Raw genomic sequence first — 27,512 nt, 5'->3', positions numbered from 1 at the left:
CATCCCCTTCCAGCGCCCGGAGGAACCCCCCCCCCCGCCCCCGGAAGCTCGTGCCGGGGGCATCGGAGACCACGGATCTACCCTCGTCCCTGGCCGCAGTTCTCGCTTTATTCGGAGGACGATCTGGAGCACGAGCGAGCAGCGGCAGCATGAGCCTGTGCTGACCTCCGCCCGGCGGGCCAACCTGGGCTTTGTCGCGGTACCTGCGCCCGGCCCGCGCCGCAACTCTGTGCCCAGCTTTTGCAATCTTTTGTTGGCAGCGCTGACCGCTCTAAGTTAAATGCTCCCTTGCTATTCTTTTTTTTTTTTTTTTTCTTTTTTTTTTTTTTTTTGTCTGTTTGTTTAAATTTTGGAGAGCTCTTGGCGATCCTTGGAAAAGCCTCAGACGCCATCTACAGTTAAAACGTAGGTAACTACCCTCTCCGGCGTCCCCCCCCTTCCACGCCCCCCACCCTTTCCACCAAAAAAGGGGGTGCAGCGCGGATTCTGTCTGCCGTGCGGCGCGAGCCGGTAGCCCCGTGCTTATTTCCTTTTTCTTTTTGTTTGGTTTCTAACGCGTGGAGACCGAGCTGCGGCCGCGCGCGGCTCGAAGATCGCATCAACTACAGCAGGGCTCCCCCGCCCCGTCTGCGATTCGGAAGCCTGCGTGGGGATCGCTTCGGGAGACCTGGCGCTGCAGCTCCCCACCTTAGCAATCTGGTTGCTCGTCTAGATCCACGCTGGAAAGAGAGAAAGAAAGAGAGAAACTAAAAGTGCGGAGATTCTGCACATCGCCGGCTGCTTTGGGGTAACAAAAGGACGCGAATTACTGCCGACTGAGCACCCCCGGGAGCCGGGCTCGGAGCAGACAAGGTGCCTGGCGGCGCCCATCTGGGGGCTTCCAACTCTTTTCTCCACGTAGCCCCCTTCCCGTCCCCTCCCCTCTCGTTCCGTTTTAAAATCCGTGGCACGGAGGCGCCTGCAGCCGCGCTCGCCGGCGACTCATCTCTCCAGCGGGTTTTTTGTTTGCCGAGTGCGATCCCCACACTCATGAACATACACAGGTCTACCCCCATCACAATAGCAAGATATGGGAGATCGCGGAACAAAACCCAGGATTTCGAAGAGTTGTCGTCTATAAGGTCCGCCGAACCCAGCCAGAGTTTCAGCCCGAACCTCGGCTCCCCGAGCCCGCCCGAGACTCCGAACTTGTCGCATTGCGTTTCTTGCATCGGGAAATACTTATTGTTGGAACCTCTGGAGGGAGACCACGTTTTTCGTGCCGTGCATCTGCACAGTGGGGAGGAGCTGGTGTGCAAGGTAAAGAGCCCGGGGTTTGTTTTTGCTTTTTGTCTTTTAAAAAGATTCCCCGGCCGGCCGTTTGGAGGGGGCGGGAGGTCGCCAAGCTCCGGAGCCTGGAGGAGGGAGACTCGCGGGATAATTATCTGTGGCCTCGTTAAATGGGTTTATTTATTTGTTCACGTTCGACTAGTTGCGAAGTTTTTAGTGCGTTGCAGACAATGGGGCGGGCTGCGGCGGGGGCGTTTTGGGGAGAGCCCGGGGTTGGGAAGGGCGGCGGGACTGCGCGGGGGCCACGCACACGCTTCTCCCAAAGGCTCGTGGAGCGCCTCCGCTCTGGGCCGGGTTCCGCTGCCCGAGGGGTTTCTCCCTGGGTCTAGCCCCCTCCCCTTCCACCGTGGAGTAGGGGATCCCCCGCTAATTTTAAGGCACTGATGACTGGGTTCCTTTCGCAGCCATTGTTCTTAGAAGCGTGCAGGTGTTAAACCTTTGTTCGGAAGGTGCCCTTTAAAAGAGACACACAAAGGTGTCCCCTCTGGCTGAGCCAGGGGCCCAGCGCGGGGAAGGAGTTTACAAAGAGCTCTCTGCTGCCTGCAGCCTTGAAAGGAGGGTTGGGGGTGGAAATCAAACCCACAGGCGCACCTTTGGGTGTAGGAAAGAGTGAGTCCTCTGGGTCCTCCTCTCTTGTCTCGTTTCTTCTCATCTCCAGACTTCCGTGCCTGAACACCCCCTCGCGCCCCCCACCCCCAGCACACACCTTTGCCAGTATGGTTTATAGGCCAGCGTTTGGAGCCCTGGGGATTAGCAGTGCTAATACAGAGATGGGCACTTCAGTTTCCTTTTTGTCTTTGACCCCCAACAGGGACTGGTGTGTCTGTGTGTCTTTGTGTGTGCGCACTCCAGATGAGAGGATGAGAAGGGGAACAGTTGGAAAAAAAAAAAAAAAGGATAGAGTAGAGCATACTGTTCCCCAGACATTGGGCATAGATCAAGAATTCATTATCAGTTAATTTTACATTTGGTCACTCTTGGTTTTTCTTGGGGGGGGGTGTTCAGGGGGGTAGTGAGGAGTGAGGAGCCCTGCACAGCTATGCTACAAATCATACATGGCACTTTTACCATTAACCACAGATTGCTTTATTTTGTAGGGGGCTGGAGTCTTTCATTGTAAATAATGCGTTTTGTGGAGGTCTCCAGTCAGTTTCGCAATTCCTCAGTTCAGATCTCAGGGGAAAATCAGAGGCTCTTTAAATACAGCTCTCCACTTCTCCGGCATTTGGTATTTTGCATCTTCTCCTAAGTTACTGAAACCCTGAGCGAGAGATTGTGCCCGGTTAACCAAAATTCAGCAGGCTATTCCGAGCTGGATTGAATTCTCCAAAGACCTAGAAGGTTGCACAATAGGGGAGTCATCCTTTGAAATGAATGAATTCCACAGAGCTGCTACTCTCCTATGATATACGCACAGTCCCCCAGCAGTGAGTGTGTTCCCTCCTTTTGCTTAACTTGGGTATAACATTTTAGTATTTCTCCAAGGCTGGAGACGCTTTTAAGCAGAGGGACTCTGCCTTCACATTCTGCAGGAGCATCTTGCTGGTATTTTTTTTGTTTAAAGGCAGGGCGACCTGCCCTGGCTCTTTCTTTCTCCCTCCAGATTCTTCAAGACATATTTCACTTGGGGCTGACCTCACAGTGTCATTCGTAGACGTGCTCTTTGGCCTGGAACTGTACTTAATCTGCTGGTTTAGTTATTGCAAAGATTGAATCAGCCCCTCACCAATTACTGTGGGGCTGCCAGGGGGTTTAAGTGCAGTATCATTGTTCTGCTTGGCAGAGGTCATCCCTTTAAGACACGGTGGCCTGTTTTCCTGCCTTTTTACCAGGGGTGACGTGGGTGGGTGACTTTGTATGCAAGCATAGCTGTGCATTTCCTAGGAAGCTCCAAGGGGTTTTTATGAGGCTGTTTCCATGAGCTTTCCTCAGATACACAGCGTGAACTCCGCGTACTGCAAGGCACTGTGAAATCTACACGTTGAATCAAGTTCCTTTTGATGTCTCAGGATACAGAGCTCCTGTCTCCTAGCTCTGTGTTGACCCAAGGAAAAAGTCTTTGCAAAAACAGGCCAAATGTAAAGATGCCATTCCTATAGAGGACTGGAGAAGGGAATTCTACAGGACACTATTTGGGGTCATTTAACCAAGATAATCAAGCCTGTTCATTGTCTCCCCGAGCCCACTGTAAGCTAGGCAAATGAAGGAAGGCAGCTTTAGAGGGTCTTTACCTTATCCTTTTCATGAAAATGCTAGGAGCTACTGTGCCCATGGACATAATTACTATCTTGGCATAATGGACACGTGGTTTTGCTTTTTGTTTTTCTGTTTATTTTTTTGTTTTTGCAAATGCTACTAATGATGGCCTAATCTTACTGCCTTATCTCGACTGCCAGATTATATTACTAAGGTTCCAAATTAAACATTTAAAAGAAGCTGGCAACCAGGCTTATGGCTTGATTTTGCATTTATTTGAAGGTGATGGTTTAAATACCAGTCCATCCCCATAAATGCCTGTTACAGCTGCAACTGAAAGTTGGGTACCTACCCATTAGGGAGAACAGAAGTATTTGTTTTATTTTTCATACTCTGTCCACCATCTTGGAATTTGATCTCCTACAGAGGGTACTGGCTATTTCTTGAAGCTGCCATGAATTTTTTTTTTTTTTAATTTTTATGTCCATTCAGTTTTTCATCAGTGGGACAGAATAGCAGACTGAAGGTGCTGAGCAAAAACCACCTTTTTTTTTTTTTTTTTTTTTAATGCAACTTGAAGGAGGAAGTATATGATAAGTCATGGTAACTCCAGGAGCACTGGAGAGAGAGTCTGCAGCCTGGTGCTTCAGAACACATCACCCTCCTCCCCCGTTATATAACACGGCGTGTTGACATTAGCCACTGCAAAACGTTTATTACTCTCTGTGAAATTTTTGAGGCTTCCCTAGGTTTCTGCTGCCCACAGTCTGGGTGTTAGAGTTGACTCAGGCATTTCAGATTCCTAATTGAACGGACCTCTGAGGTCACGGCTCGTAGGTCATCATTTGACGGTATCACGGTGTGATTTGTGGTCTCCGGAGACGTTGAAGTATTCATTCTTAAATTCTAGGTTATAGTGGCAGCAGCTGTGCCGCCTTCCTGAGATACCTCATTATGGTTCATTCACAACGTTACTTTGCTTCCTCGCCCTGGGTTAGCACCAGCCCTCCTGAGGTTCTTACTATCCTCGTTTGACTCACAGATATCTTCAGGCTTTTGAACCTGAGGGCGACTTCTCTTCAATCCTGGCTCTCATATGGAAGCCTGCGTCCCTGGATGGGTTTCCGAAGGCCTGCGAATCCCTTGAAAATGAATCCAGTATTGTGCGTGCCTTGGAGAATGGGCATTGTCCTCGGAGAGGGGACAGAGCTTTTCTCAGGTTCCCACATGGGATCCGGACCCAAAAAGGTCAACCGGGTTCTAAATCAACATCTCCAGTTAGGAAGAGGAGAGAGGCCCAGGGACCCTGAGTGCTTTATCCATCTTATCCGGATTATTGGTGGCCACGCCAGGATTAGAGCCTCAGTTGGGTGATTTCTAGGCCAGGCTACAAACTGAGGTTCAGGGAGAGGATGTTCTAACTAATGACGAAGATGTAAGAAGCTAAATGGTGGTGCACGGGGACCCTTTAAGTGTTTGTTGCTGGAGCATTCTTGGCCTGCAGGGCTTTCCAGCAAAGCACCTCGTGCCTGCCTCTCACTCATGCAGGCACAGAAGAGAGTCATGTGCCTCCATTCCCAGGCAGAGAGTAAAACCACATTCCAAACCCAGGGATTTGTATTCCTGATTTAGTGGAGGTCTTGAAATGAATGAAAGCCTTTTTTCTTATAACCTCAAAGATTCTCTGCAGTGTTAATTCCTCTTAGGTTGGTTTCAAAAAGGTATTGAGGATGGATTTTCTCTTTAAATAACCCCACAATGAGGTGGCATTTCACAGGCTAATTTTGATTCATAGAAAATCATTGCATAACTGATTCATTGAGCTAGATAGCTGTGGAGGGAATCGAGAAACGTGTCTGCTTCCCTATTAAGGACCGTGTGCCCTATTCCTAGCTCTGCCGCTGGGGCTCGATTCGACTTGTTCTCTGAGCCTCGATATCCGTATCTGTGAAATGAAGGCATTGAATTAGAGGACCATAAGGCAAAGACTACGTATTTACTCTGTTAATTGCTAATATGTTGTAGAGTGCTATCCGACACAATTGCATGCCATAAAATATGTTGTACACAGTTGCTATAGTTGTATAGTGATGCCCGTCTCTGTTCTGTTTTGTTTTTTGGAAAGAAAACAAGGCTTTGTCTGTGTAGCTTGGGGTAGGTCACTTTTAGATTTTTTCCTTAGTGTTTTTTATAAACAGGTGATGGGGGTAGAGAGAAAAAAGTAATAAGACTTAACCATTTGCGTCCCGTGTTACATCTTGCAAAGCACTTTTGCCCCCATGTTGTCCTATAATCCTCCCAACGGTGTAAGTCAAGTGTCATTTGCCCATTTTACACATGAAGACTTGGAAGCTCAGAGAGGTCAAGCAGCTTATCCAACATTACACAGCTGGGAGCAAGCAGGGCCCGTGTGGTCCGTGTCCCAAGTTCGGTCTGCCTTCTGTCTCCTCAAAAGCCTGTGCCATTCTGTGATTTGGTGGTTTAAGAGGCACCCCTGACTCTTGGTCTTGTTGTGAATCCTGTCCTAGGTGTTCGATATAAGCTGCTACCAGGAATCCCTGGCCCCGTGCTTTTGCCTGTCTGCCCACAGCAACATCAACCAAATCACCGAAATCATCCTGGGAGAGACCAAAGCCTATGTGTTCTTTGAGCGAAGCTATGGGGACATGCATTCATTTGTCCGCACCTGCAAGAAGCTGAGGGAGGAGGAGGCGGCCAGACTGTTCTACCAGATCGCCTCGGCCGTGGCCCACTGCCACGATGGGGGGCTGGTGCTGCGGGATCTGAAGCTGCGGAAATTCATCTTTAAGGACGAAGAAAGGTGAGTGTCACTCATGTCCAGAGCCGGTATTCTGACGGGCTGCTAGGAGCGGCTTGCTTGAGAGGTTGGAATGGACATTTTTTTTGCTGCCGGCCGTGCAAGTGAGAAGGGAGGATGGGAGGACAGGGGGAGCTGAATGGATTATTGTGATGTTTTAAGTGCCCTGGGAAACCAGGTTGCCGCTATTCCGGTGGTGGTAGTGAATGTCAGAGCTCGGGCGCCAGGATAGCCTGAGTAGGGTTTTTTGGTTTTGTTTGTTTTGTTTTGTTTTGTTTTCTTTGTGGGTTTTTTTGTTATTGTTGTTTTTGTTTTTTTGTTTTGTTTGTTTTGTTTGCTTGTTTGTTTTTTGTTCTTTTGGTGTCGTGAATTCTGAAGGTGGCTGCAAGCCGGTGTGACATTTTCAATATGAGTAAAGGCACGATTTTGCTCTGGAAATAATCCTACCTTCAGAACACTCCGTGCCTGGCATTAGTTCTTTCTAATTCATTCGTTCATTTCTTCACTCAATAGATGTTTCCCAAGCGTATGAGTATGTACGGATAAACTGCGTGTGGATTCCTCACAATTCTCAGTACTGTGGATATCAGGGTGCATTAGCGAGTCAACTCACCTACAAAGGAATATTCCAAGCCCTGAATGGAGATTATGTACGGGGTCAGATGGGACCTGGGGGCTGGGATGTCTGCTCTAAGTAGGACTTGGAAGTCAAGAAAGTATTTATAGAAGAGGTGTTTGGACCTCCCTAGAAAGGTGAGTTTGTTACAGACGATGTGGGAAGGACCGGTGTTGCAGGTAAGGGAGCTGCCAATACATATACAGTGATGTGAAGGTCTGTGTTATTGCAGGAGACAGCTGGGCAGGACGCTGGGCAGCTGGGTTCCATTCATGGTTCTTCCATTCACTCATGACATTCTGTTGAGCAAACCCACTGGGGCCCGTTTTCTCTTCCAGTTGACTTTGATCGTAAAACTCTCCCGAGCCACTCCTTTTCTTCTGAAGCATCTGCTTTTTTAGAGGCGTGGAGGCAAGTGATTTACATTCACTGCTGACTATTCCAAAAATTGTTCTAGAGTTTCTACCCACGTGGGTCGTGGAATTACCATGATGGCCTTGAGTATCCTCAGCTCCTCCTAGGAAAGTGGTTCGTGAAGTGGAGATCCGTGGTAACGAGGCTATTAAGGACCATCTGAGTACAAAGCCAGTGTATTTCATTCATTCATTCACTCAACAAATACAACTGGAGTTTTTTCTTTCTTTCTTTCTTTTTTTTTTTTTTTTTTTTAAATCTGTAGTATCTTTTATGTGTCTGGTGCAGGTCCATCAACCTTTTCTGTCTGCCGGTTACTGTGCCATGTATCCCAATGGCCTGGGGTATTTTAGGTATTGATTATTGTCCTATAGAATGATATCCTATAGAATAGACATATAATGAGATCTCATGGTGTCTGCTTTGTTTTTGTTTTGTTTTTTTTTTTGTTTTTTTTTTGTTTTTTTGTTTTGTTTTGTTTTGTTTTTCATTTTATGGTTAGAGCTAATTGGGAAGCAAATGTCTGGGAAGCATTTGGGGATTAGCAAAGGTAAAGGGTCTGTGGTTACTTAACCCAAACGAAATAATTTGATGACAATTTATAATGCAACTGAGTATAGAAAGTGCAGAGAGCTGCTGGCTGCAGAGATTGGTTATGTTCCATATTTTTTCTCATAAACAAGTATCTTAGGCATCGTGACAGCTAATAGCCAGGTCTTTGATAGTGCGTGGTTTGCATCCTTACTAATATATGGAGAAAAGGGAGCTATTCTAAGATCTCCAGTGTGGGGTGACACCTTTTCTCTTCTTCGGCCCAGATGTACTTGCCCTTGGAGTGTGCAGACTCTGTTATTATTATTATCCTGTTTTCACCTTTAATGCTCTCTATGACCTTTTAGTTTTGTTCCTTCCTCCTGGCCTCAAGTTTCTTATCCTTGTATTGTCCTGACTCTGTTTTATTGGTTGTGAGGTCTTCTGAGTTACATCAGGTGTGTGCTGCTTTGAAAATTCTCATTGGAAGTTAAATAGACACTTGACCCCCAGCAGAATACTGACAAAGATGCTTTCTTTGTCCTTCTGCATCATTCCACCTCCCTTGGAAATGTAATAACTATAACTACAAAAATAAGAGGTGGCTGATTGGGACCACTTTAAGGTCCTAGTATGAGGTTATTGTTGACCTCACTTAATTTTGTCTGTGAAAGGAGGTACGGTGGGTACCATCATGTTCATTTGATGGAGGAGGACTTCAAAACCCCGTGTGAACTCTTGAAGTTATAGACAAGAAAGAGCAGAAGTGAGGACATATTCTCTATTAAATCTGCTCTCAAGAAATTCATTTGCCTGCCCCAGGGACTAAGGGCAACGGATGCCCTCTCTTGCAGGGATCCACGTTGTTAGAAGTCCCCTTTGATTGTGGTCTTTCAAGAGGAATTTCAGGCACCGGCGCATATACAGGGTGCTGTGTCCAGTGAGAGCACATGCATGGTAACTACGTGTTTATGAAGTGAATCACAGTAGGGTGGACATCTCTAGGTCACAGAACATGGGAGCACATGTGGACTCTAGGGTTTCCCAAGGGGCCATCCTCCAGTCCTCTCCTGTTGCTGCCTGGAATCAGAGCCCCAAGGTGAGAATGCTGGCCTCGGTGACCACAGCTGGCTGGAAGCAAGTGGGACTGAGTCACACCTCACATTTGCTCTTGAAGGCCTTTTCCTCCAGGCCTGGCTTGTCCTTTAGGGGAAGTTAAGGGTGCCCAGGAGTGTATGGTGACAAAGCTGAAATCCTTGATGTCCCGGGGCCTAAGGAAGAAATCCCAAGACGTTGGAGGCTTCCAACACAAGGACTTCCAACACAAGGACATTGAGTTTGGAGCTGTGTTTGACTTTTTTGTAAAAGAGCATGACCCCTTCTAGAAAGATCTAGAAAGAAGTATCCCATGTGGATGTGAAACCAGAACACGTCACTGGAGTAAGCATGTCAAAGCGAATCCTTTTTAACTCTAGAGAGCATTATCTTCTGAAAGGAAGCGGCAGTGACAGGGAGGAAACTGCTCATCACCTGTCCCTGACCTGTGTGACAGGATCTGAGCCCATGCAGCCCTGCAGCAGGGAAGATGGTAACTCCTCCTCTGCTGGGCAAGGTGACTGGGTGTACAGGAGTTAAGTGACCTTGTCAAGGTCATAAAGCCAGCACGCTGCTGGAGCAGGCCTGGAAATCCTATCATTTCACTCCAGAGCTCTTTCCCTGCCCCCACGGCACTGGAGTCCCGGAGGACCTGGCCGTTCTGGCATGACAAGTGTCTCTGTCTGGGCAGCTCTGAGAAGGTCACTCTCATGTTCAAGGACATTCCAAATGTTCTCATCAGTAGCTGATAAGAACTTTCTCTCCAGCCAGCTGTCAACTTTTTGTGAAAGAGGAATAATGCCTTGTAGCCTTCCTCCTTGTTGCTTTGCTTTCGAGTGTCTCAATTTCAGAGTAGGAGACTGGTTTCGTCACTCAGCGAATTTCTCCCTCCGCGTGTCCCCGCAGCTGTAGAGTTTTGTGGCAGAGTTTCTCTTTGTCGGTCTGCACAGTGGCCTGCGTGAAGCAAGCTGCCTGTGTTTTGAGGGGGACAGCGGCCTGGGACCTCACAGGGCCCGTGCTGCTGGCAGCCCTCACCATCCGTCCTAATCAACACGACCTCAGCAGTAGGTATTTCAATAGGACTAGAGTCTATGCCTCTCCTGACAACACTCGGCGTGTGAGAAAACAGTGGGATTAAATTGAAAGGCTTTTGAAACGTCGAAGGATGGAGACTGTGTCTGTTTTCTGGCCCTTTATGCATGGGTCCTTTGGGGGGAAAAACACAGAAGAGGCTTTTGGAAGCACTACTTTATTAAGCTTCAAATCAGCAGACCCCCTCTTTTGTGCATGGTCTTCTCTCTCTCAAGGATGTGCCTCTTACTGTCTGATGCTCTTGCAAGAGACTGGAGGGGAAAGCATTACAGAGTGAAGTCGGCTAAGCCCCACTGGGTTCAGAACGAGGCCGGCCTGTGTGCTGACTCCTTACGTGTGGATTTCCATTGCTGGACCATATGTAACTGAACCCATGAGCACCCATGAACGTGTTCTTGGTAGAACGGTCAGGGCCATCAGTCCAGTTCCCCCCAAGCGCCTGTGAAGACATGATACACGCATGACACCCATGTTACATGAGGGCCTGCTGTCAACGTGCCTTCTATTGCTAATTTTTGTTGAATTAGCAACACCGCCGATTCCTTTGCTTCCGTTTTATTTCGACCTGGGTTCTAGATTCGGATTCTTTCTCTACCCCTCATTAGCTACCTGGTCTTGGATGAGTCCTTTCATGCCCCTGAGCTACACGTTCCTCCCAGCAGAAATTAAGACTGCCTCTCTGCGGGTGGCTGGGAAATGATCCAGAGGTGCACGGAGTGGGGGAGGTGCTCACGGTAGACAGCTGGTCCTAAAGTCATTCATAAAATGGTGCCATTGTGGACAAGGCCTTCCCAGGGCACTTGAGGCTCATGGAGAATGCGCTCCGCCTCCCGGGCAGCCGTTTCACGAGGAGTGGACCTCTTGTGATGTGAGGGTTCCTCCTTTCTGGTTTAATTGCAATATTAGATCAGTGCTGGGAGGGTGATAGACCGGGCAACGGCTGGGGGAACCTGTGGCTCAGAAAGGCCAGAAGGTCGACCAGATGCATACAGGGGAAGGCGGGTACCAGGTGCATGCAGAGAGTGAAAGACCCCGCTCCCCAGGCCTGGACTGGCCACAGCGTTCCCAGCTTTGTGCTGCTGCTTCTCCTCCATCCCTGGGATGTGTCTGCAGGGCCAAACTAAGGTGGTTCCTTTTTTTTTTTTTTTTTTGAGGAAGTTAAACCCCTCCGCAGGTTGTACTCAGTGTGGACGTACACTTTGCATCCACGGTTTCCGTGGTAAGATCAGAGGTGGCCTGTGGAGTGGGAGGGGCGTGTGTGGGAGGGGACCGTGAATCTGCCAGAGGGCAGCGCCCAGGTTCCCCAGCCTCTCCCCCTCCCTGTCGTGGCAATAGGTTGATCTGCCTGGGCGGCCTCTTCCAGGACGCCCCCAGTTTCCCTTAGAGCCTCCAAAGGGAAGGCCTGAGCTTCAGGAGAAGACCTGGTTATTCCTATGTGGACGACGAGCCACTGTCTGGATTCTAGTCCCTGCTCCAGCGCTTATTAGCAAACTCAATCTTGACAAGTTACATAACCTCTTTTGTCTAGATCGCCTCATCTGCAGAGTGGAAACAACAATGAATGAATGCAGGGGAACCCAGGGTTTGGCGCAGGGACATATCAGAGACGCTTGGCCACGGACAAACGGTACCTCCCACCGTCTCCACCTCGTCTCCACCTCCCTCGCGTGTAGCGCCTGCCCCTCCCCCCCCCCAGGTGATGTAGGGAGGCTTGCTGAGTCAGGACGTGGAGAGCCCAGGAAGCAGATGCAAATTCGGGCTGCCCCCGGAAGCGAGCCAGTGTTCCTACAGCAGCCCCTGTTCTGCCCCTTTGCTTCTCTTCTCCCTTAGGACCAGGCTCCTTGTCACTCTCCGCCGCACGCTCCCTGCCCCCAATCTCCATTCAGTGTTGACATTTCCCTGCACAGAAATCACCCCCTGTGAATGGAGAAACATGCCTCTGTCCGTGTTCTTCTTTGGGTAGAAGATTGTTATCTCTTGACGTCACGGGTTGCGTTTCCTCTGCTTTGTGGAAGCTGGTCGGTGCCTGCTTCTGCAGTAGGGATGCTGGACCCTTTGTAGAAACCCAGCAGCCCTGGGGCTCTCAGTGTCACCTGCCGCCATCTGCCCAGGCACTGGACCTGTGTCTCCGGGGTGGGGGAGGCCTTATGCCTCCCCCACCAGCTGAGGTCTGCGTGTGTTCTCTCTGTCTTTCTCTCTCAGTAGTTTCTGTACTGGTTCTTCTTGTGGCTCTTCAGCCTCCACTGAGGCTTTCGTATCTAATAAAATAGGGAGACGAGACTGGAGACCAGACCCTGCCTTCTTTCATCCATAGCGAGTTACGTGAAGTTCATAGGCTCATTGTGTTTCAGCAAAACACCTGACCTTTTTGCCGTGAAGGAGACCGAGCTCCTGGAATTCCCTTCTTTATTTGACCACTTCTATGTGCTTCAGGCACTGCCAGCCTTGAGGGAGGCTCACTCCCCCACTTCTCCCTGGGTGGGTAAGTGATGCCCCTCCCACAGTGCCCTCGTTGTCTCCCCTCTACTCGAATTGTCCATGTGCATCCCTCGACTGTCCTTATGCCTCATCTCCTGCTGGGCTGGGAGCTTCTGGCTGAGCAGTTCACTGCTTGTGCTTAGTAAATTAGGTGAGTGGCTACACTGGCCAACCAGAGCCAAGGGCACAGCTGTCGGATTTCTTACTCTTTCACTGAGCCATTTCACCTTGGCCTGCCTTCTCTAGCATGGGTCAGAGATCATGAACTCGCAGTATCCAGCACCGTGCCGAGTGGACTGCAGAGCCTTCAAAAAGCACCCGTCCTGACTGCTGCTGGTCACCAGCCAATGGCTTTTGGGCCTCATCACCCAACAACCGGGAGATTGATTTATTCGACAGACAGCACTGAGCATCTGTCATGTGCCAGGCACTGTTCTAGGTGCCACAGATACTCAGTGCCCCACGAGACAGAACCCTTCCCTCAGGGGACTTACATTTCAGAGAAATATTCTCTAGCCTCCACTGTGGACCAGGCCCTGTTCTAACTACGACACTTAAAAGAACTAATTCAATCATGTATTTTAATGTAATTTAATTTACATGAACCAGTTTAAAACCAGTGAATAAACTATTGCTGTTATCACCGCGTTATGGGTGAGGAAATTGAGGCTCAGGGTCCCACAGCTAATCAGTGGCAGACCTCGGGCTGTGCACCCAGGATGCCGGAGTCCCATGTGCAGACCCTCAAATACCTCCCTGACTCTAGGAAAGAGACACCAGGTAGAATACCACCCCTTGTGTCCCACTAGAGAAGGGACTTTCTCATGCAGTTGGGTAAGAAGTGAACACCAGAAGGACCTGACCAGCACTGAGTACTAAGGCTCCACGCTTGCCTTTCTCTGAGGGGTCGTGGGTCCCTGGTTCACCAAGCCCACAGGCAGTCCCGTGAGGTCCTGCGTTTCCAACTTATGGCGTGGGTTTTGCTTTCTCCATGGAAATGTGAAGTGGGGTCCAATGATCTTTCTGTCTCCCCTTCCTAGCACAGGACTGGCCTTGTAAACACTTTGCAAATGTCTGGCCATTGACTACATGGGTGTGTGAATAGCCCCTTGGGCCCTGGAGGCATAAATATTATGAGAAAAATCCCCTGGATATACTGATGGCAGGAGGCAGTGGATGGAAACCCATTTTGAATGCTCTTCATCCAGGACTCTTGGGAGTTTCTCTAAAGCATGAAATAGAGTCAAACCTATTTGAAATTTCTCTGGACTTGAGAGAGTGGGCAATTCTTTTTTAATTATTATTTTTTTAAATTTCTTTTCAGCATAACAGAATTCATTGTTTTTGCCCCAGACCCAGTGCTCCATGTAATACGTGCCCTCCTTAATATCCTCCACCTGGCTCCCCCAACCGCCTACCCCCCGCCCCTTCAAAACCTTCAGGTTGTTTTTCAGCGTCCATAGTCTCTCATGGTTCACCTCCCCTTCCAATTTCCCTCAACTCCCATCTCCCTATGTCTTCCATGTTATTCGTTATGCTCCACAAATAAGTGAAACCATATGATACTTGACTCTCTCTGCTTGACTTATTTCACTCAGCATAATCTCTTCCAGTCCCATCCATGTTGCTACAAAAGTTGGGTATTCATCCTTTCTGATGGAGGCATAATACTCCATAGTGTATATGGACCACGTCTTCCTTATCGATTCGTCCATTGAAGGGCATCTTGGTTCTTTCCACAGTTTGGCGACTGTGGCCATTGCTGCTATAAACATTGGGGGTACAGATGGCCCTTCTTTTCACTACATCTGTATCTTTGGGGTAAATACCCAGTAGGGCAATTGCAGGGTCATAGGGAAGCTCTATTTTTAACTTCTTGAGGAATCCCCACATTGTTCTCCAAAGTGGCTGCACCAACTTGCATTCCCACCAACAGTGTAAGAGGGTTCCCCTTTCTCCACATCCTCTCCAATACATGTTGTTTCCTGTCTTGCTAATTTTGGCCATTTTAACTGGTGTAAGGTGGTATCTCAATGTGGTTTTAATTTGAATCTCCCTGATGGCTAGTGATGTTGAACATTTTTTCATGTGTCTGATAGCCATTTGTATGTCTTCATTGGAGAAGTGTCTGTTCATATCTTCTGCCCATTTTTTGATATGATCATCTGTTTTGTGTGTGTTGAGTTTGAGGGGTTCTTTACAGATCCTGGATATCAATCCTTTGTCTGTACTGTCATTTGCAAATATCTTCTCCCATTCCTTGGGTTGCCTCTTTCTTTTGTTGACTGTTTCCCTTGTTGTGCAGAAGCTTTTGATCTTGATGAAGTCCCAAAAGTTCATTTTTGCTTTTGTTTCCTTTGCCTTTGGAGACATATCTTGAAAGAAGTTGCTGTGGCTGATATCAAAGAGGTTACTGCCTATGTTCTCCTCTAGTATTCCGATGGATTCCTGTCTCACCTTGAGGTCTTTTAACCATTTCGAGTTTATCTTTGTGTACGGTGTAAGAGAATGGGTGAACTTCATTCTTCTACATATAGCTGTCCAATTTTCCCAGCACCATTTATTGAAGAGACTGTCTTTTTCCCACTGTATATTTTTTCCTGCTTTGTCGAAGACTATTTGACCATAGAGTTGAGGGTCCATATCTGGGCTCTCTACTCTGTTCCACTGGTCTATGTGTCTGTTTTTATGCCAGTACCATGCTGTCTTGGTGATCACAGCTTTGTAGTAAAGCTTGAAATCAGGTAACGTGATGCTGCCAGTTTTATTTTTGTTTTTCAACATTTCCTTAGCAATTCGGGGTCTCTTCTGATTCCATACAAATTTTAGGATTATTTGCTCCAGCTCTTTGAAAAATACCAGTAGAATTTTGATCGGAATGGCATTAAAAGTATAGATTGCTCTAGGTAGTATAGACATTTGGACAATGTTTATTCTTCCAATCCAAGAGCATGGAATGGTCTTCCATCTTTTTGTGTCTTCTTCAATTTCTTTCATGAATGTTCTGTAGTTCCTCGAGTACAGATCCTTTACCCCTTTGGTTAGGTTTAATCCGAGGTATCTTATGGTTCTTGGTGCTATAGTAAATGGGATCGATTCTCTAATTTCCCTTTCTGTATTTTCATTGTTAGTGTATAAGAAAGCCACTGATTTCTATACATTGACTTTGTATCCTGCCACGTTACTGAATTGCTGAGTGAGTTCTAGTAGTTTGGGGGTGGAGTCTTTCGGGTTTTCCATATAAAGAATCATGTCATCTGCGAAGAGAGAGAGTTTGACCTCTTCATTGAGAGTGGGCAATTCTTAAGCAGAATCATGACCAGATACCCTGAACTGTAGGCAGCATGTTGTAGCCAGGGGCATCTTTGATATGGGAGCCACACCTGTTGCAAATGTTAATTAAGCATCTATTATGTGTACATTTGACGCAAGGGCTTGAGGATACGAGAATCACCTCTGGAGAATCCTTGTCTAACAGAAGACATCGTGTAACAAGTTATCCATACCGTGTTACAGAGAATGGGTGTGCGTTAGAGAGCTCACTGGGGGCAAGAAGAAAATGTCCTAATGGCAGAATGGGGTGTAGAAAATGGGCGTGTCAGGGGGAAATGGGCTCCTTCTCGGGTTGTTCTGAGTGAAGAAGAACGGTGTCCAGAAAGTATGAATAAAGGCCAAGAGACACAAATGAACTCTGGGCAGGGAGCGGCATGCTGGTGGAGAACACTGTGGGGGGTCAGAGATGAGACTGAAGAGGGAAGCCAAAGTCTAGGACCTGGAGGCATGCCCATGACCTTGAACTTGACTTGGAATCCAGGAGGAGACATTGAGGGTTTTTTTGTTTTGTTTTGTTTCGTTTCGTTTTTCTAGACAGGATGGGATGGGGTCTGGTTGTGATTCTGGAAGTGTCTATGCAGGATGGCCTGCGGATGGGTAGGTACTTCAGGATGCTGAGGCTGAACCAGGACCCAAGAGGTGGTTACCAAGGAGGGGTGGGTAAGAGGCAGTGTTAAACCCACGCTTTGATCTTGACAAATGAAGAAATGGGGAGGAAATGTCTTTCTCCAAAGTTCTAGAACATGTTAGTGGTGTGACCCAGAGCACAGCCCAGATTTTATGGCTCCTAGAATGTGTGTAGTATGTGCCTGGGCCATCTGGGTGAGCCCCAGTTCAGGACTCTGCCAAGTGGAAATCCCTGTCTGGCCCAGGGCTGGGCTGCTCGTAGTGTTCCTGGGTTGGTGGGGTCAGAAGGACTGCCCTGAGCCCGGCTCCCGCCCTGCCAATGGTGCATGATAGGAATGTTCCGGACTCTGAATCAGCCTAAGCAGCAAGGGCAGAGCAGCACCTCAAGGTGTGCCTGGCTCTGGCTTCCTGGAACAATCCAGGCTGCATGGGTCCTCGGAGCAGCGCCGTCCTGCACCGAGTGCTCGGGTGCCTGCAGAAGCTTCTCTGAGAAGCTCAATAGACCGACTCGAGGTCAGGGGATCCTCTGGGACTAGGATCTTCATGCAGAGGGGCAAGAGGCAAACAGAGCCCCAGTGAGGGGTCCGAGGCTGCACTGCCTCCTTCCCTGTCTGTTCCTCTGGAGATGCCGGCTGCGCTCCAGAGCTGTCTCCCTTCCCTGCGGCAGGAAGGCCTCGGAGGTGGGAGGTGGGATGGCTTCCCCCCCCGCCCCCCGGTCCCGGGGCCACAATGATCAGGGCACAGACAACAGGACTCTGGTGTTGTGGAAACACCTGGGTGCTTGAGTTGGATCGGTCCCCACAGTGATGTCCCTGAGCTAGTCGCTTCATCTTGCTAAGCTGCGATTTGCCGGTAGATCAAACTAGTGCAGGACCCCCACCTCCCACCCACCTCCCTGACTATGGTGGCGACCCGTAGTAAGGGGGACACACCCCCTAGGACAACCAGCCAGCCCCTCCCTGGAGATTTCCCTCACCCTGAGGTGAAGTGTTTCCTTGTGGGTCACCTGCTGCTTTCCTGTTGCTGCAGAAGCAGTTTGACCTGGGCGTCGGGTCTGTTCACGGCCCTGCGGGACCCGGCACCTCAGGGGCTCTACGAGGCGACTGCTGGAAAAACTGCGCACACAGGAAACAGAGAATTACAGTGACAGTTTATTTGGCAGAATTTAGCTTCGTTTATTTGTCAAGTCCCAGTGGTGGCTGTCCGATCAGCGGGACGTGGCCTAGGGGGCTGGGACAGTCCTCTTCCCCCCCATGGCAGCCCCCTGGGGGACCCTTGCTCGTATAATCGAACTGACAGCGAAGGGTAGCTTTGCAGTCAGGGGCAGAACGAGGCCAGACCTGGTGGAGGCCGACCTTTCTCAGCTGACCCTTCGCCTGCTTGGACCCACCCTGCGGAATGGCCTTCCGCGACTTCTCGAATTCCACTGACCTCAGGCCACCGGACTTCCCGTCCCGGCCAGGCCCACTTGGTCTGGCTGAACTCACAGCCCAGCCCCACCCTGGCCCACCCTGTTCCGATCCCTTCCTGCTGAGAGAGCCCAGGGCAGCGTTTAAAGATTTCAAAACAGAGCGTGATTTGCTGGGGGAGCCCGTTTTTGACGTTTTGGATGGGGCATGACTCTGGACATTGAAAACCTGCTTTTGAATCCCAGCTCTGCCACTCATTTGCAGGGTGGCCTTGGGCAAGTCGCCTCTGCTCTCTGTACCTCAGTTTCTTCTTCTGATCAACAAGCAGGTCTGGCCACCTCTCTCCAGTTCATGAGCTACAGCAGGTCGGTCACGGATGCGAAGGTTTTGTCTGTGCTCGATAAACCCGGGGCCATGTTTGTCGCAAAAACCCAGAATCTTCCTTCCACAGATTCTGTCTTTGACACTAAGCAAGACTGTGATGCTGGTGTCAGGAGGTATGATGGAGAGAGCCCCGGGAGGACGACCCTGGGTTTTTTCAGGTAACCGTATATGGCCTGGGACTTTCAGTTCTCTGTGCCTCAGTTTCCTTATCGTGTAAGAAGTTTTCATGTTCCGTAATACTTGCCATTCAGTTCTGTTACGAGAAGTAGCCACGTCCACTGAGCCAGTCGCAGCTGCAGAAGGTGTTGAGTTCACGGCCGCGGTTGTTGCTACTGTGATTATTATTGTTAGGACCACCGTGTTGAAGAGGAAGTCTCGCAGTTCCTATAGTCTCAGATGAAAGGAAACTTAAACTCAGGAGTTTTTAAGCTAGGAGAACACTTTTCGGGCCATGCAGCCATGTTCTCATTTTACAGAAGGGAAACTGAGGCTAGATGGGCCCATGGTCCCGCTGCTCTTGGATGTAAGGGCCCCGAGGGAGGCTCGGGGACCTCTGCTGGGAGGGTGTGGGGAATTGAGACCCTGGAGGCCTGTGCTGCATGCTGCTCTATCGAGGCAGGGACTAGAAGCACATCCTGCTGGTCCTGGCTGCCTCACCTGGCTGGGGATCCGATGACACCAGGCCTGGTGCCAAGTCCACAGGCTGCCCTTGTGTAAGCCTTTTTCATTCAGAAGTTAATGCAAAGCAGGCTGGTTCCTGCCTTTGCCAGGGATAGGTTGCAAGATGCACGCAGGGTACAGCTTCTTGGCCAAGTCAGTCCTGCCCCGGGCTAATGGCTCTTTCCTCCAAGAAGTCACAGGAGATCTCCACGACCATTCATAGCGTTTTGGTCGCAAAAATTCTCTGCCAACCTTCCCTTGTCCTTTTCAGAAATTTCTGTTGTTCATGTACTGTCTTTATTCCCATGACCTTCACGAAGCCCATTGATGGCTTTCGTTGTGAATCAAGTGAGCAGAATGAGTTGGGCACCTTTGGGGAGAGTGGGAAGAACATTCTGCGGGGAGGGGTGGGAAGCAAGTGCAGAGAGCCCAGGAAAAAAACACGGGCACAGAATTCACATCCACTTGGCTCTGCCTGAGGCTTGTTCCTCTGTCTTCTCTAGGCTCTGGGCTTGAAGGGGTTTATCTTACTAATAAGATCAGTTAGACCTGCCACCAGGTTTTTGCAGATTTCCTGTGCTCAGCAGCTTGGTAGAGATCGTGCTTTCCTTGTTCTGTTGTTTCAGTCCTCGCAAAAACCCGAGAAGCTCGGTGTTACTTGTCAAGTCCTTATCCCCGGTGCCTAGTTTCAGTGCCTTAATGATTAGTGGGACATTTGAATTATTATTATAGGACCACCAGTGCTCTTACGGATTGTTAGGAAAATCAGTCCCTTTGCCTGAGAATACATAATCCTCAGATGTTCAGGGGACAGCAGAAGCTGAAAGACTGTTCATTCATATTGTCTGCCCCATGCTGACACGAGCAGGTGCTCTGCTAGACACGCCCCCCTCCCCACTTTCCAGCGCAGACAGAGGCAACCTGCTCCCCAAAGGGGGCAACCAAGCCCTGGAGACCTTCTGAGAGTCCCTGCAATGCTCCAGCAGGTCCATGGGGACTGGCGCCGGGGCTGGAGCACGGCCTCGGGTTCCTGACATGCATGTACCCCGGAAGGTCCTTGTTGAAAGACGCAATCCAGACCACGTGCCTTGACCCTTGCCTAGGAGTGATGTAAACAAGTTCAGGGAGTTCTGAGGAGGAGGCAGGGGCAGAAGTATGCACTTCCTCCCCGTCTTTCTCGAGGCTTCTCTTTTTCTTCTCACCGCGCCTGCCTGGGATGTCTGTGCCTCTCCCTGGGACGAGCAGGCTCCTGCCCCGTGCCCTGGCTCTCTCTGACCCTGGGTGCACGTGTGCTCCCCACTCTGAGGCGGCCTCACTGACAGGGACATCCCGGCTGTGGTTTCCTGCACTCGCTACTGCAGTGGATGGGCCAGGCCGGCGGGCGGGCTGCTCGGCGCCCAGGGAGGGCTGCGCGCTCAGCCCCTCATGGGCCTCGCTATTCATATGGGCTGACTCACCCTTTCCCAGCACCAAGCTCCGCATCCGCATAAAGGGATAATAATTCCTGCCTTGAACATTGATTTATAAGCTTTAAAGAGGAAATATCTGAAGATACCTAGCACCTATCTAGGTACATAGATGGTGTTTGCTATTTGGTACTTAGTAATTTTCAGAGCTGGTATTAGAACCCGGGTCTCTGACTTCAAGACCGAGCTTCCCTGGTGTATGTGGGGCAACTCAGGCACTGCACACACGGAGCCGAACATGATGAGCAGATCCAGACGGGCCATCTCGACCCTGGCTTCGGGAGGGAGGAGGCTGATGTAGCAGGTGGGGCGGCTCCGGGGCAGCCGAGCGTCCACAGCACGTGCGTAGCACTTTCCCCTGGCCTCTTGGGTCCACTGGGCATTTGCACAGCCCCTGAGTCCTTGATAGAGGGGAGGAGAGAGGTGAATTCCGGGAAGGGCATTAATGGACAAGATCGAACCCTTGGCCATTGCTGAAGGCCCTTTTCTCTGAGCTGGAAAAGGATTCCAGAAGGGGGTCAGGCTGGAAGTAGGGTCCGTGCCCCGAGGGAGAGGGAGGTTGGTTGGGTCACAGAGGGAAGGTGAGACTGACCGTCTGGGGTTGTGGCCTGGAAGGAGGTAAGAATAGAAAAGGGCTTCAGATGTGGTGCAGCATAAGGAGCTTGAGGGCTGACGTCTGTCCCTGACAAGGGCTGAGCTAATAGCCGCTCAGGTCTCCGGAGGCACATCCACACCTGCCCTCACCCCCACCAGGGACTGAGGTACTGGAATTTACAAAGCCTGTTCCCCGTGGATACTTCCCCTGACACCCACTTAATCCTGGCTAGGGACGTAGAGCAGGGCTGTCGTTCCCTCAAAGATGGGCACACTGGAGTTCCGAGGGGTTGGTGGTGTGGATGTCCCCTTCAGTCTCTGAGTGTCGGCTGGGTGGCTGCTGTTCGTCTCGGTTCAGGAGAAACAGCCGTCAACACCGGTGACGTTCTTTACATACAGAGTGACCTCAGCCACCTGTTCCTGAGCTCCTGGATGTGGGACTGAGGCGAGGAACTTGCAGTGACCACGGGAGTAACACAGAGTATAAATGCGTGACCGTACAAATAGGAATGCACAGTACTCCGGGTAGCAGTGAGGGGCAGGAGAGGACGGGGGCGGGGTGCTCCTCTCTAGAGGATGGTCAGGCAAGGGCTCTCTAGACAAGCTCATTTGAGCAGAGACCGGAAAGAAGTGAGCAGGATGAGCCGGCCACGTATCCGAGGGAAGAACATTCCAGGCAGAGGCTGGGAGAGAACGTGCACAGAGGCCCCGGGCAGGGTGGTGGTGGTCAGTGTGTTGGAGGAGCAGGGACGGGACTGGAGCAGAGAGGAGGTGGGGCTGCGGGTGCAGTCAGGAGGCCAGAGGCTCACCGCCCAGCCTCGGAGATGTCAGCCCCACATGCAAACCCGGAGGGCTGCCGCAGAGGAACCCAGCCCCACACCTGATTCCACGTCTAGTGCTCCTTCCACCGGACTGTCCCTTGTCCCACAGCTGATTACCATTGCCACAGCTATCGTTATTCCCGTGGCTATCTTGCTGCCACGACAGTGACCTTGGAGGCCAGGAGGCTGGCCAGCTCCTGAGCTCCGGGGTAGGGGCTGCTGCCAGTGAGGGTCCGACGAAGGAAGCTGTTGAAAGAACCCACCTGGCCCCATGGTGTATGTCCCCTCTCCTCTGCCCCCTTGGGTTTCCCTGACTCACCTCCGATCTTGGAACATCTAGGGAAGCTGGTGTGGGTCCACCTCACCTGCCTCCTTCGATTAGAAAGAGCAACAGAAAGAATGGGCTTTGCTTTCCATCAGCACATTCCTGATGAGCTCATCTAGACCCTTCCCGGGTCTGTAGATCGTTAGCCGAAGGGGGAGGAGAAGAACGTGTGTGCTACAGGTTATAGCAGAATACGGGAGAGCAAGTGAAGAAGACGTGTTGCTCTGTACTACAGACACCCGGAATGGTAGAACTGGCAGAGACTTTCACTCCGGCTTGTCCAGATGCATGACCAACAGTGGGGGTGTACTTAATGCTACTGAACTGTACGGTTAAAAATGGTTAAAATGATAAATTCCATGTATATTGAACCATAATAATAATGATTAAGAAGAAGACTGCCTTGTGCAATGCTCCTCTTTAAGTTGGAGAAACAGAGAGGTTGAGTGACCTCCCCACAGCCACACGGTGGATGAGAGATGTCGTCTGGCCGGGAGTCTGCTCTCCGAGCTCCCAGCCCAGCACCGTTTCCAGGACACCCCTATGTTATTGCTCACTGAAGAAATGAGTACAGGGAAGCAGTCACTCCTTGGCCTTTGAAACTTCTGCAACTCAAAAAGGAGATCTCAGAATCTCGGGGTTTCGTCCGATTCTTTGCTATAAGAGAGCTGATTAGCTTGAACCTCACCTTCCTTCTATGGCTCCCTGAGTAGGTGATTGCTCTGAAAGGCTAAGGCCCGTAGACCGAGGGAGGAGGAGGGAAGCAGCTTACCGACTTGAGTCACAAGCTCTGATTTAGGCAAAAGCCCCAGTGTCTTTAATCTAAGCACTTTCCTGTTCTCTGCTCATTTGAGCCTCGTCACGCCTCAGGACAACAGGGTAGAAACTGTGATGTGCATTTTTGAGATGAAGGAACCCACCGGTGTGAATGATCGTGGCCTTGTAGGCCCTGAACCCTCACCCCAGCCCCTCCTCCCTGGCCCGTGTCTCCTTCGTGGCAAGTCTTCATCGTGGGATGGGATGGGACTGAGTCTGTGGGGTTTAACACAAGAGCTCTGTTGTGGAGGGTTCTGGCCGGGAGAACGGGAAGACGATTTCCATTTTGAGCACTGGAAGGTCACAATACCTAGATTTCCCCTCAAGGAATGGCAGAACAGGGGAACGGGATTCTTTGGAGGCCCTGAACCGAGGAGGGACGCTGGTCTAGGAGCTTCTGTGGCTCGGTAGGGGACAGCCGCCGGTCTTGAAAAAGTCACTTCATGTCTTGGTCTTTAGCTTTGTTCACTGCACGTTCCTATAGTTAATTTCAAGAATTTAACTTACTTGTGAAAGTATTTACCGAGCACTTATTTTATGCCCAGTGGTCACATAAGGCTCTGCTGTATAAAGAGGAGTGCCGGGCTCCAGGGACTCAGAGTCCAACGTGGAATTTCTCCACCTCTGTTCATGAGTGCAGCCAGGAGAGTCCTGGAACCTGTCAGCCGGCTCAGCCCCGCTTAAATGGCAAGGGGAAGATGGACACACACACGTAGGTGTACATGTTGGCACAGGTAGAGGATACAGGTAACTAAGTCAGGTAAGCATCAGGTCAGGGACCAGCCCCTGGGAGTGTGATAGGCCAGACGGGAGGCAAGTTCAACAGCAAATCTTGGAAAGAAGATGGGCTTGCTATGAAGATGTCAGCCTTGGAGGGGATTGTGGTGATGCCAGCCTGATTAGACATTCCCCAGCCTGGCCTGTGTCCTAAAGAAAGGCAGCTTGGTAGTGGGCAAGGGGCAGCAGGTTGACTAAGGAAGGTGTGGGGCCAAGTCCTCTCTCTTTCCCAGCTAAAAGGCATTGGACAAATTACTCAAACTCCGTGAACCTTAATGTTCTTATCTGTAAAATGGAATCATCAAATCTTCCACGTCTAACAAAAGGACTGTTATAAAGCCAAGACGCCATTGAATCAAAGTTCCTTTCAGACTGTTATATCATGTCATCCAGAAGTTGTCGACAGAGCTCCCGGGAGCTTCCTAGCTGGTTGGATCTGAGTAAAATCCTGGGGATCCCCGACTACCTAGATGTGTCTGAGAACAGTACAAATCTCCTGTTCCCTCAACACTGAGATGGGGAGACAATCGTGTCGTTCATGGTCTGTGTACTTGCTGGAGGTGTGGGTTCCCGACAGTAGACCTTAAGCTTCATGCAAATTCCCGGTCAGTCCTATTCACTCCGGGGTCCTCCCACCCCGGACCTGTCTGACACCTAGAAGGCGCTCACTAAGTCATGTTTGACTGGTTGAATGAATGAACGCGTGGTCTTGGAGATGTGAAAGCAGGAGCTAAGGTACGGTGATGGGATTCACGTGCCTCAGTGTGCCCATGGGAGCTCACCCTTTCTCTCTCTCTTGCAGGACTCGGGTCAAGCTGGAAAGCCTGGAAGACGCCTACATTCTGCGGGGAGATGACGACTCCCTCTCCGACAAGCACGGCTGCCCGGCTTACGTGAGCCCAGAGATCTTGAACACCAGTGGCAGCTACTCGGGCAAAGCAGCCGACGTGTGGAGCCTGGGCGTGATGCTCTACACCATGTTGGTAGGGCGGTACCCTTTCCATGACATTGAGCCCAGTTCCCTCTTCAGCAAGATCCGGCGTGGCCAGTTCAACATTCCAGAGACTCTGTCGCCCAAGGCCAAGTGCCTCATACGAAGCATCCTGCGGCGGGAGCCCTCAGAGCGGCTGACCTCGCAGGAAATTCTGGACCACCCTTGGTTTTCTACAGATTTTAGCGTCTCAAATTCAGGATATGGTGCTAAGGAAGGGTCAGATCAGCTGGTGCCGGATGTCAACATGGAAGAGAACTTGGACCCTTTCTTTAACTGAGCTCGTGCCCCACAGAGACTTAGCAGGTACCAGGAGCGAGAGAGGGCCGCGGAGAGTCCTTCCAGGGGACACGGATCGCCTGGCTTGGTAGCAAGAAAGACACTGACACTCAAGTTTCTCGATTCACAGAAGGAGAACCTTCAAGGAGCTGACTGAACATGGAGCGTGGGCGCGAGAGACGCGGGGTGGGGGTCTGGGGTCGGGTCCGCGGGGCGGGTGCCCCGGAGCTTCTCTTCCCTGACGTAGCCCCCCTGGAGACCCCCCGGTCCGTTGGGCTGCTTCTGCCTACCCCCACTTTTCATTTGTTCCAAAATAGTTGCAGATCCCAACAGAATCAAAACTCTCTGCCTCAAACACACATCTTGGCATCGCACTGTTAGCTTTTAACTTCTTGTCACGATTCAGGGAAGGTACAATGGGCCAAGGATTTTTTTTTCTTTTCTTTTCTTTTTCTTTTTCTTTTCTTTTTTTTTTTTTAAAAAAAAAAAAACAAGACAACCACCTATCTGATAATCAATGCGGTTCATTAAACAGCAACAACAACAAAATTCGGTGCACACAGACTGACCAGAAACCTGGGTGCTAACCTAAAAGAAAATAGAAGTCCAGTTTGTGTCTCTTATTCTCTTAATTGCTCTTTTAACTCACTTCTTCTAAATAAACTATTTAATATCCTGGTCAGGAAATGACATGTTGATGCTTTGCTCCCTGAAGGGGAAAAAAAAAAAAAAATCTGTCCTTTAACAAGCTGTTCTGTTCTGTGTCCATGGGTTCGTGGCAGGAAGCTGTTAGAAGTCAAACTTCTAGATGCATTAACTGCTTTCATAGTCTAAAGAAAGAAAAGGAAGGGAAAGGGAAGGAGAAATTCACTCCTGAGTTTTTTGTTTTTTGGTTTATTTTCCTTTGAACGATGAGGGCTGCCTCATAGGGGGTCCTCTCTGCCGGGATGGGGACAAAGGGGGCGAGATCATGGGAGATGCTTGGAGTCTGAAGCTTACGGGCCACTCTGGTCTCAGCTACACCTTTTGTCTTTGCTTTATTGGAAACGAGTGAAACCAAGCAGGTTGTCCCACATGTATGAAATACAGGGCAGCTATTTCCTTTTCTTTAGGAAGAATGATCCTTTTGGCTTGGAGGCCCTCTGGTTTGGACAGAAACCCTCGGTAGAGACAAGCGGGGAGAAAAATCAGCTGGAAGCTAGGATGATATAAATAAAAACAGCTCTCTATCCCAATACGCACCTTTGTATTTTCAAGAATCCTTCTATTTATTAAGGAAAATGTCACATTGTGATGTATTAAGCCAGTTTTTCAATTACGGGTTGACTTGGGATGACATGTTACATGCTGTAGTGAATAACATCTATATATTTTTTTCTTGTTTGAGTATTTCTGTCCCTGAAGTAACCTTTTGTTTGGCTTTTCTAGATAGCTTTATTTGATTTCGAGTGGCAAACGTTTTTTTATTACGGCTTTTCTATTTGCTGTATGATACAGAACTCTTTTGGCATAAATATTTGTGTTTCCAGTACCTCACTTGTTTGGATTTTACTGCCTGTATACGTTTTGTGAAATGGTCCTGTTTTTGGGTAGGTAACACGTGGACTCTAGTATGTAAATGTTACTTGAATCTGTGCTTCATTATAGTCCGTGGCATGTGTGTGCAAATCTTGGATGCTTGATGCCTGTTCAGCAGGAGCCCGGCCTTCACGTTCCCAGGAGGGCGGCTTCACCGTTCATAGTCAGGAGACAAGGCGGCCATGGATTTGCCCTTGATTCTATTTTGATCATGGAAGATAGAAAGGAGAGGGTTTTTTTGGCTTGGGGGTTTTCTTGTTTGTTTTTTGTTTTGTTTTGTTTTGTTTTTTACATTCTAAAGATGGTGCTGTGTCAAGAAGGACCCGTTTTTCTTCCCCGTCCCCTATTTTTTTCAGTACCCCGTAGGAGGAAAGATTGGTGACGTGCATGGTGGGAATCTATGGCCTCTGGTGCTTTGTCCTGTATTTGGTTCAATGTTTTTGTCCTAATCTCTTCAATCAATAAAATTGTGCGTATTTAACTAAAATGCTGAGGTCCTGCAAATGCTGAGTCTCTGCCATCTGGGGTTTGTGGCCACCGCGCACCAGCCAGGAACACCTCCGTCCTCCCGGCGGCTCACTGTTTCAGCGTGAACCACCTCGACCGTTAATACAAAGCCAAAGCCAGCTTCCGTCATGTGCAGGCATACGCTGGCCAATTTAGAGGTAATATCTCACTGAATTAACCGTCACTACTGCCTGGGGAGATGTGAGTTATGTTCCTATCACAGATTAGGAAGCAAGCCCAGAAAGGTGCATCACTTGCCCCAGGTTAAACCACCTATAAGCGCTCGAGTAGGCATGGACCACGGTGTGTTTGATCCTGAAGCTCTTTATGCTTTCTATGATGTTAGAGTCCAGAGGGTTTCAGGGCAGGTATCCTA

General features: G+C 49.8%; 1 protein-coding gene across 1 annotated transcript; it reads left to right on the top strand.

Annotated features, from left to right (window-relative positions):
- The first annotated feature begins 459 nt into the window (after window positions 1-459).
- TRIB2 (tribbles pseudokinase 2) lies at window positions 460-27,112 on the top strand. The gene is made up of 3 exons (XM_080814032.1): window positions 460-1,299; window positions 6,054-6,346; window positions 24,584-27,112. Exons 1-3 carry the CDS (start codon window positions 1,030-1,032, stop codon window positions 25,050-25,052), a joined length of 1,032 nt encoding a protein of 343 aa, XP_080670158.1. The 5' UTR covers window positions 460-1,029; the 3' UTR covers window positions 25,053-27,112.
- The last annotated feature ends 400 nt before the right edge of the window (window positions 27,113-27,512 follow it).

The sequence above is a fragment of the Martes martes genome, assembly GCF_963455335.1.
Source record: "Martes martes genome assembly, chromosome: 9".
In the NCBI taxonomy this organism is placed as follows: Eukaryota; Metazoa; Chordata; class Mammalia; order Carnivora; family Mustelidae; genus Martes; species Martes martes.
Note: the sequence above shows the minus strand (reverse complement) of the source record. Positions and strands in the feature narration are given on the sequence as shown.

Excerpts from the sequence above, each read along its gene's own strand:
- TRIB2 (XM_080814032.1), top strand. The coding sequence starts at position 1,030 with ATGAACATACACAGGTCTACCCCCATCACAATAGCAAGATATGGGAGA. Across the intron at positions 1,300-6,053 it reads GGGAGGAGCTGGTGTGCAAG|GTGTTCGATATAAGCTGCTA; the intron begins GTAAAGAGCCCG and ends ATCCTGTCCTAG. Across the intron at positions 6,347-24,583 it reads ATCTTTAAGGACGAAGAAAG|GACTCGGGTCAAGCTGGAAA; the intron begins GTGAGTGTCACT and ends TCTCTCTTGCAG.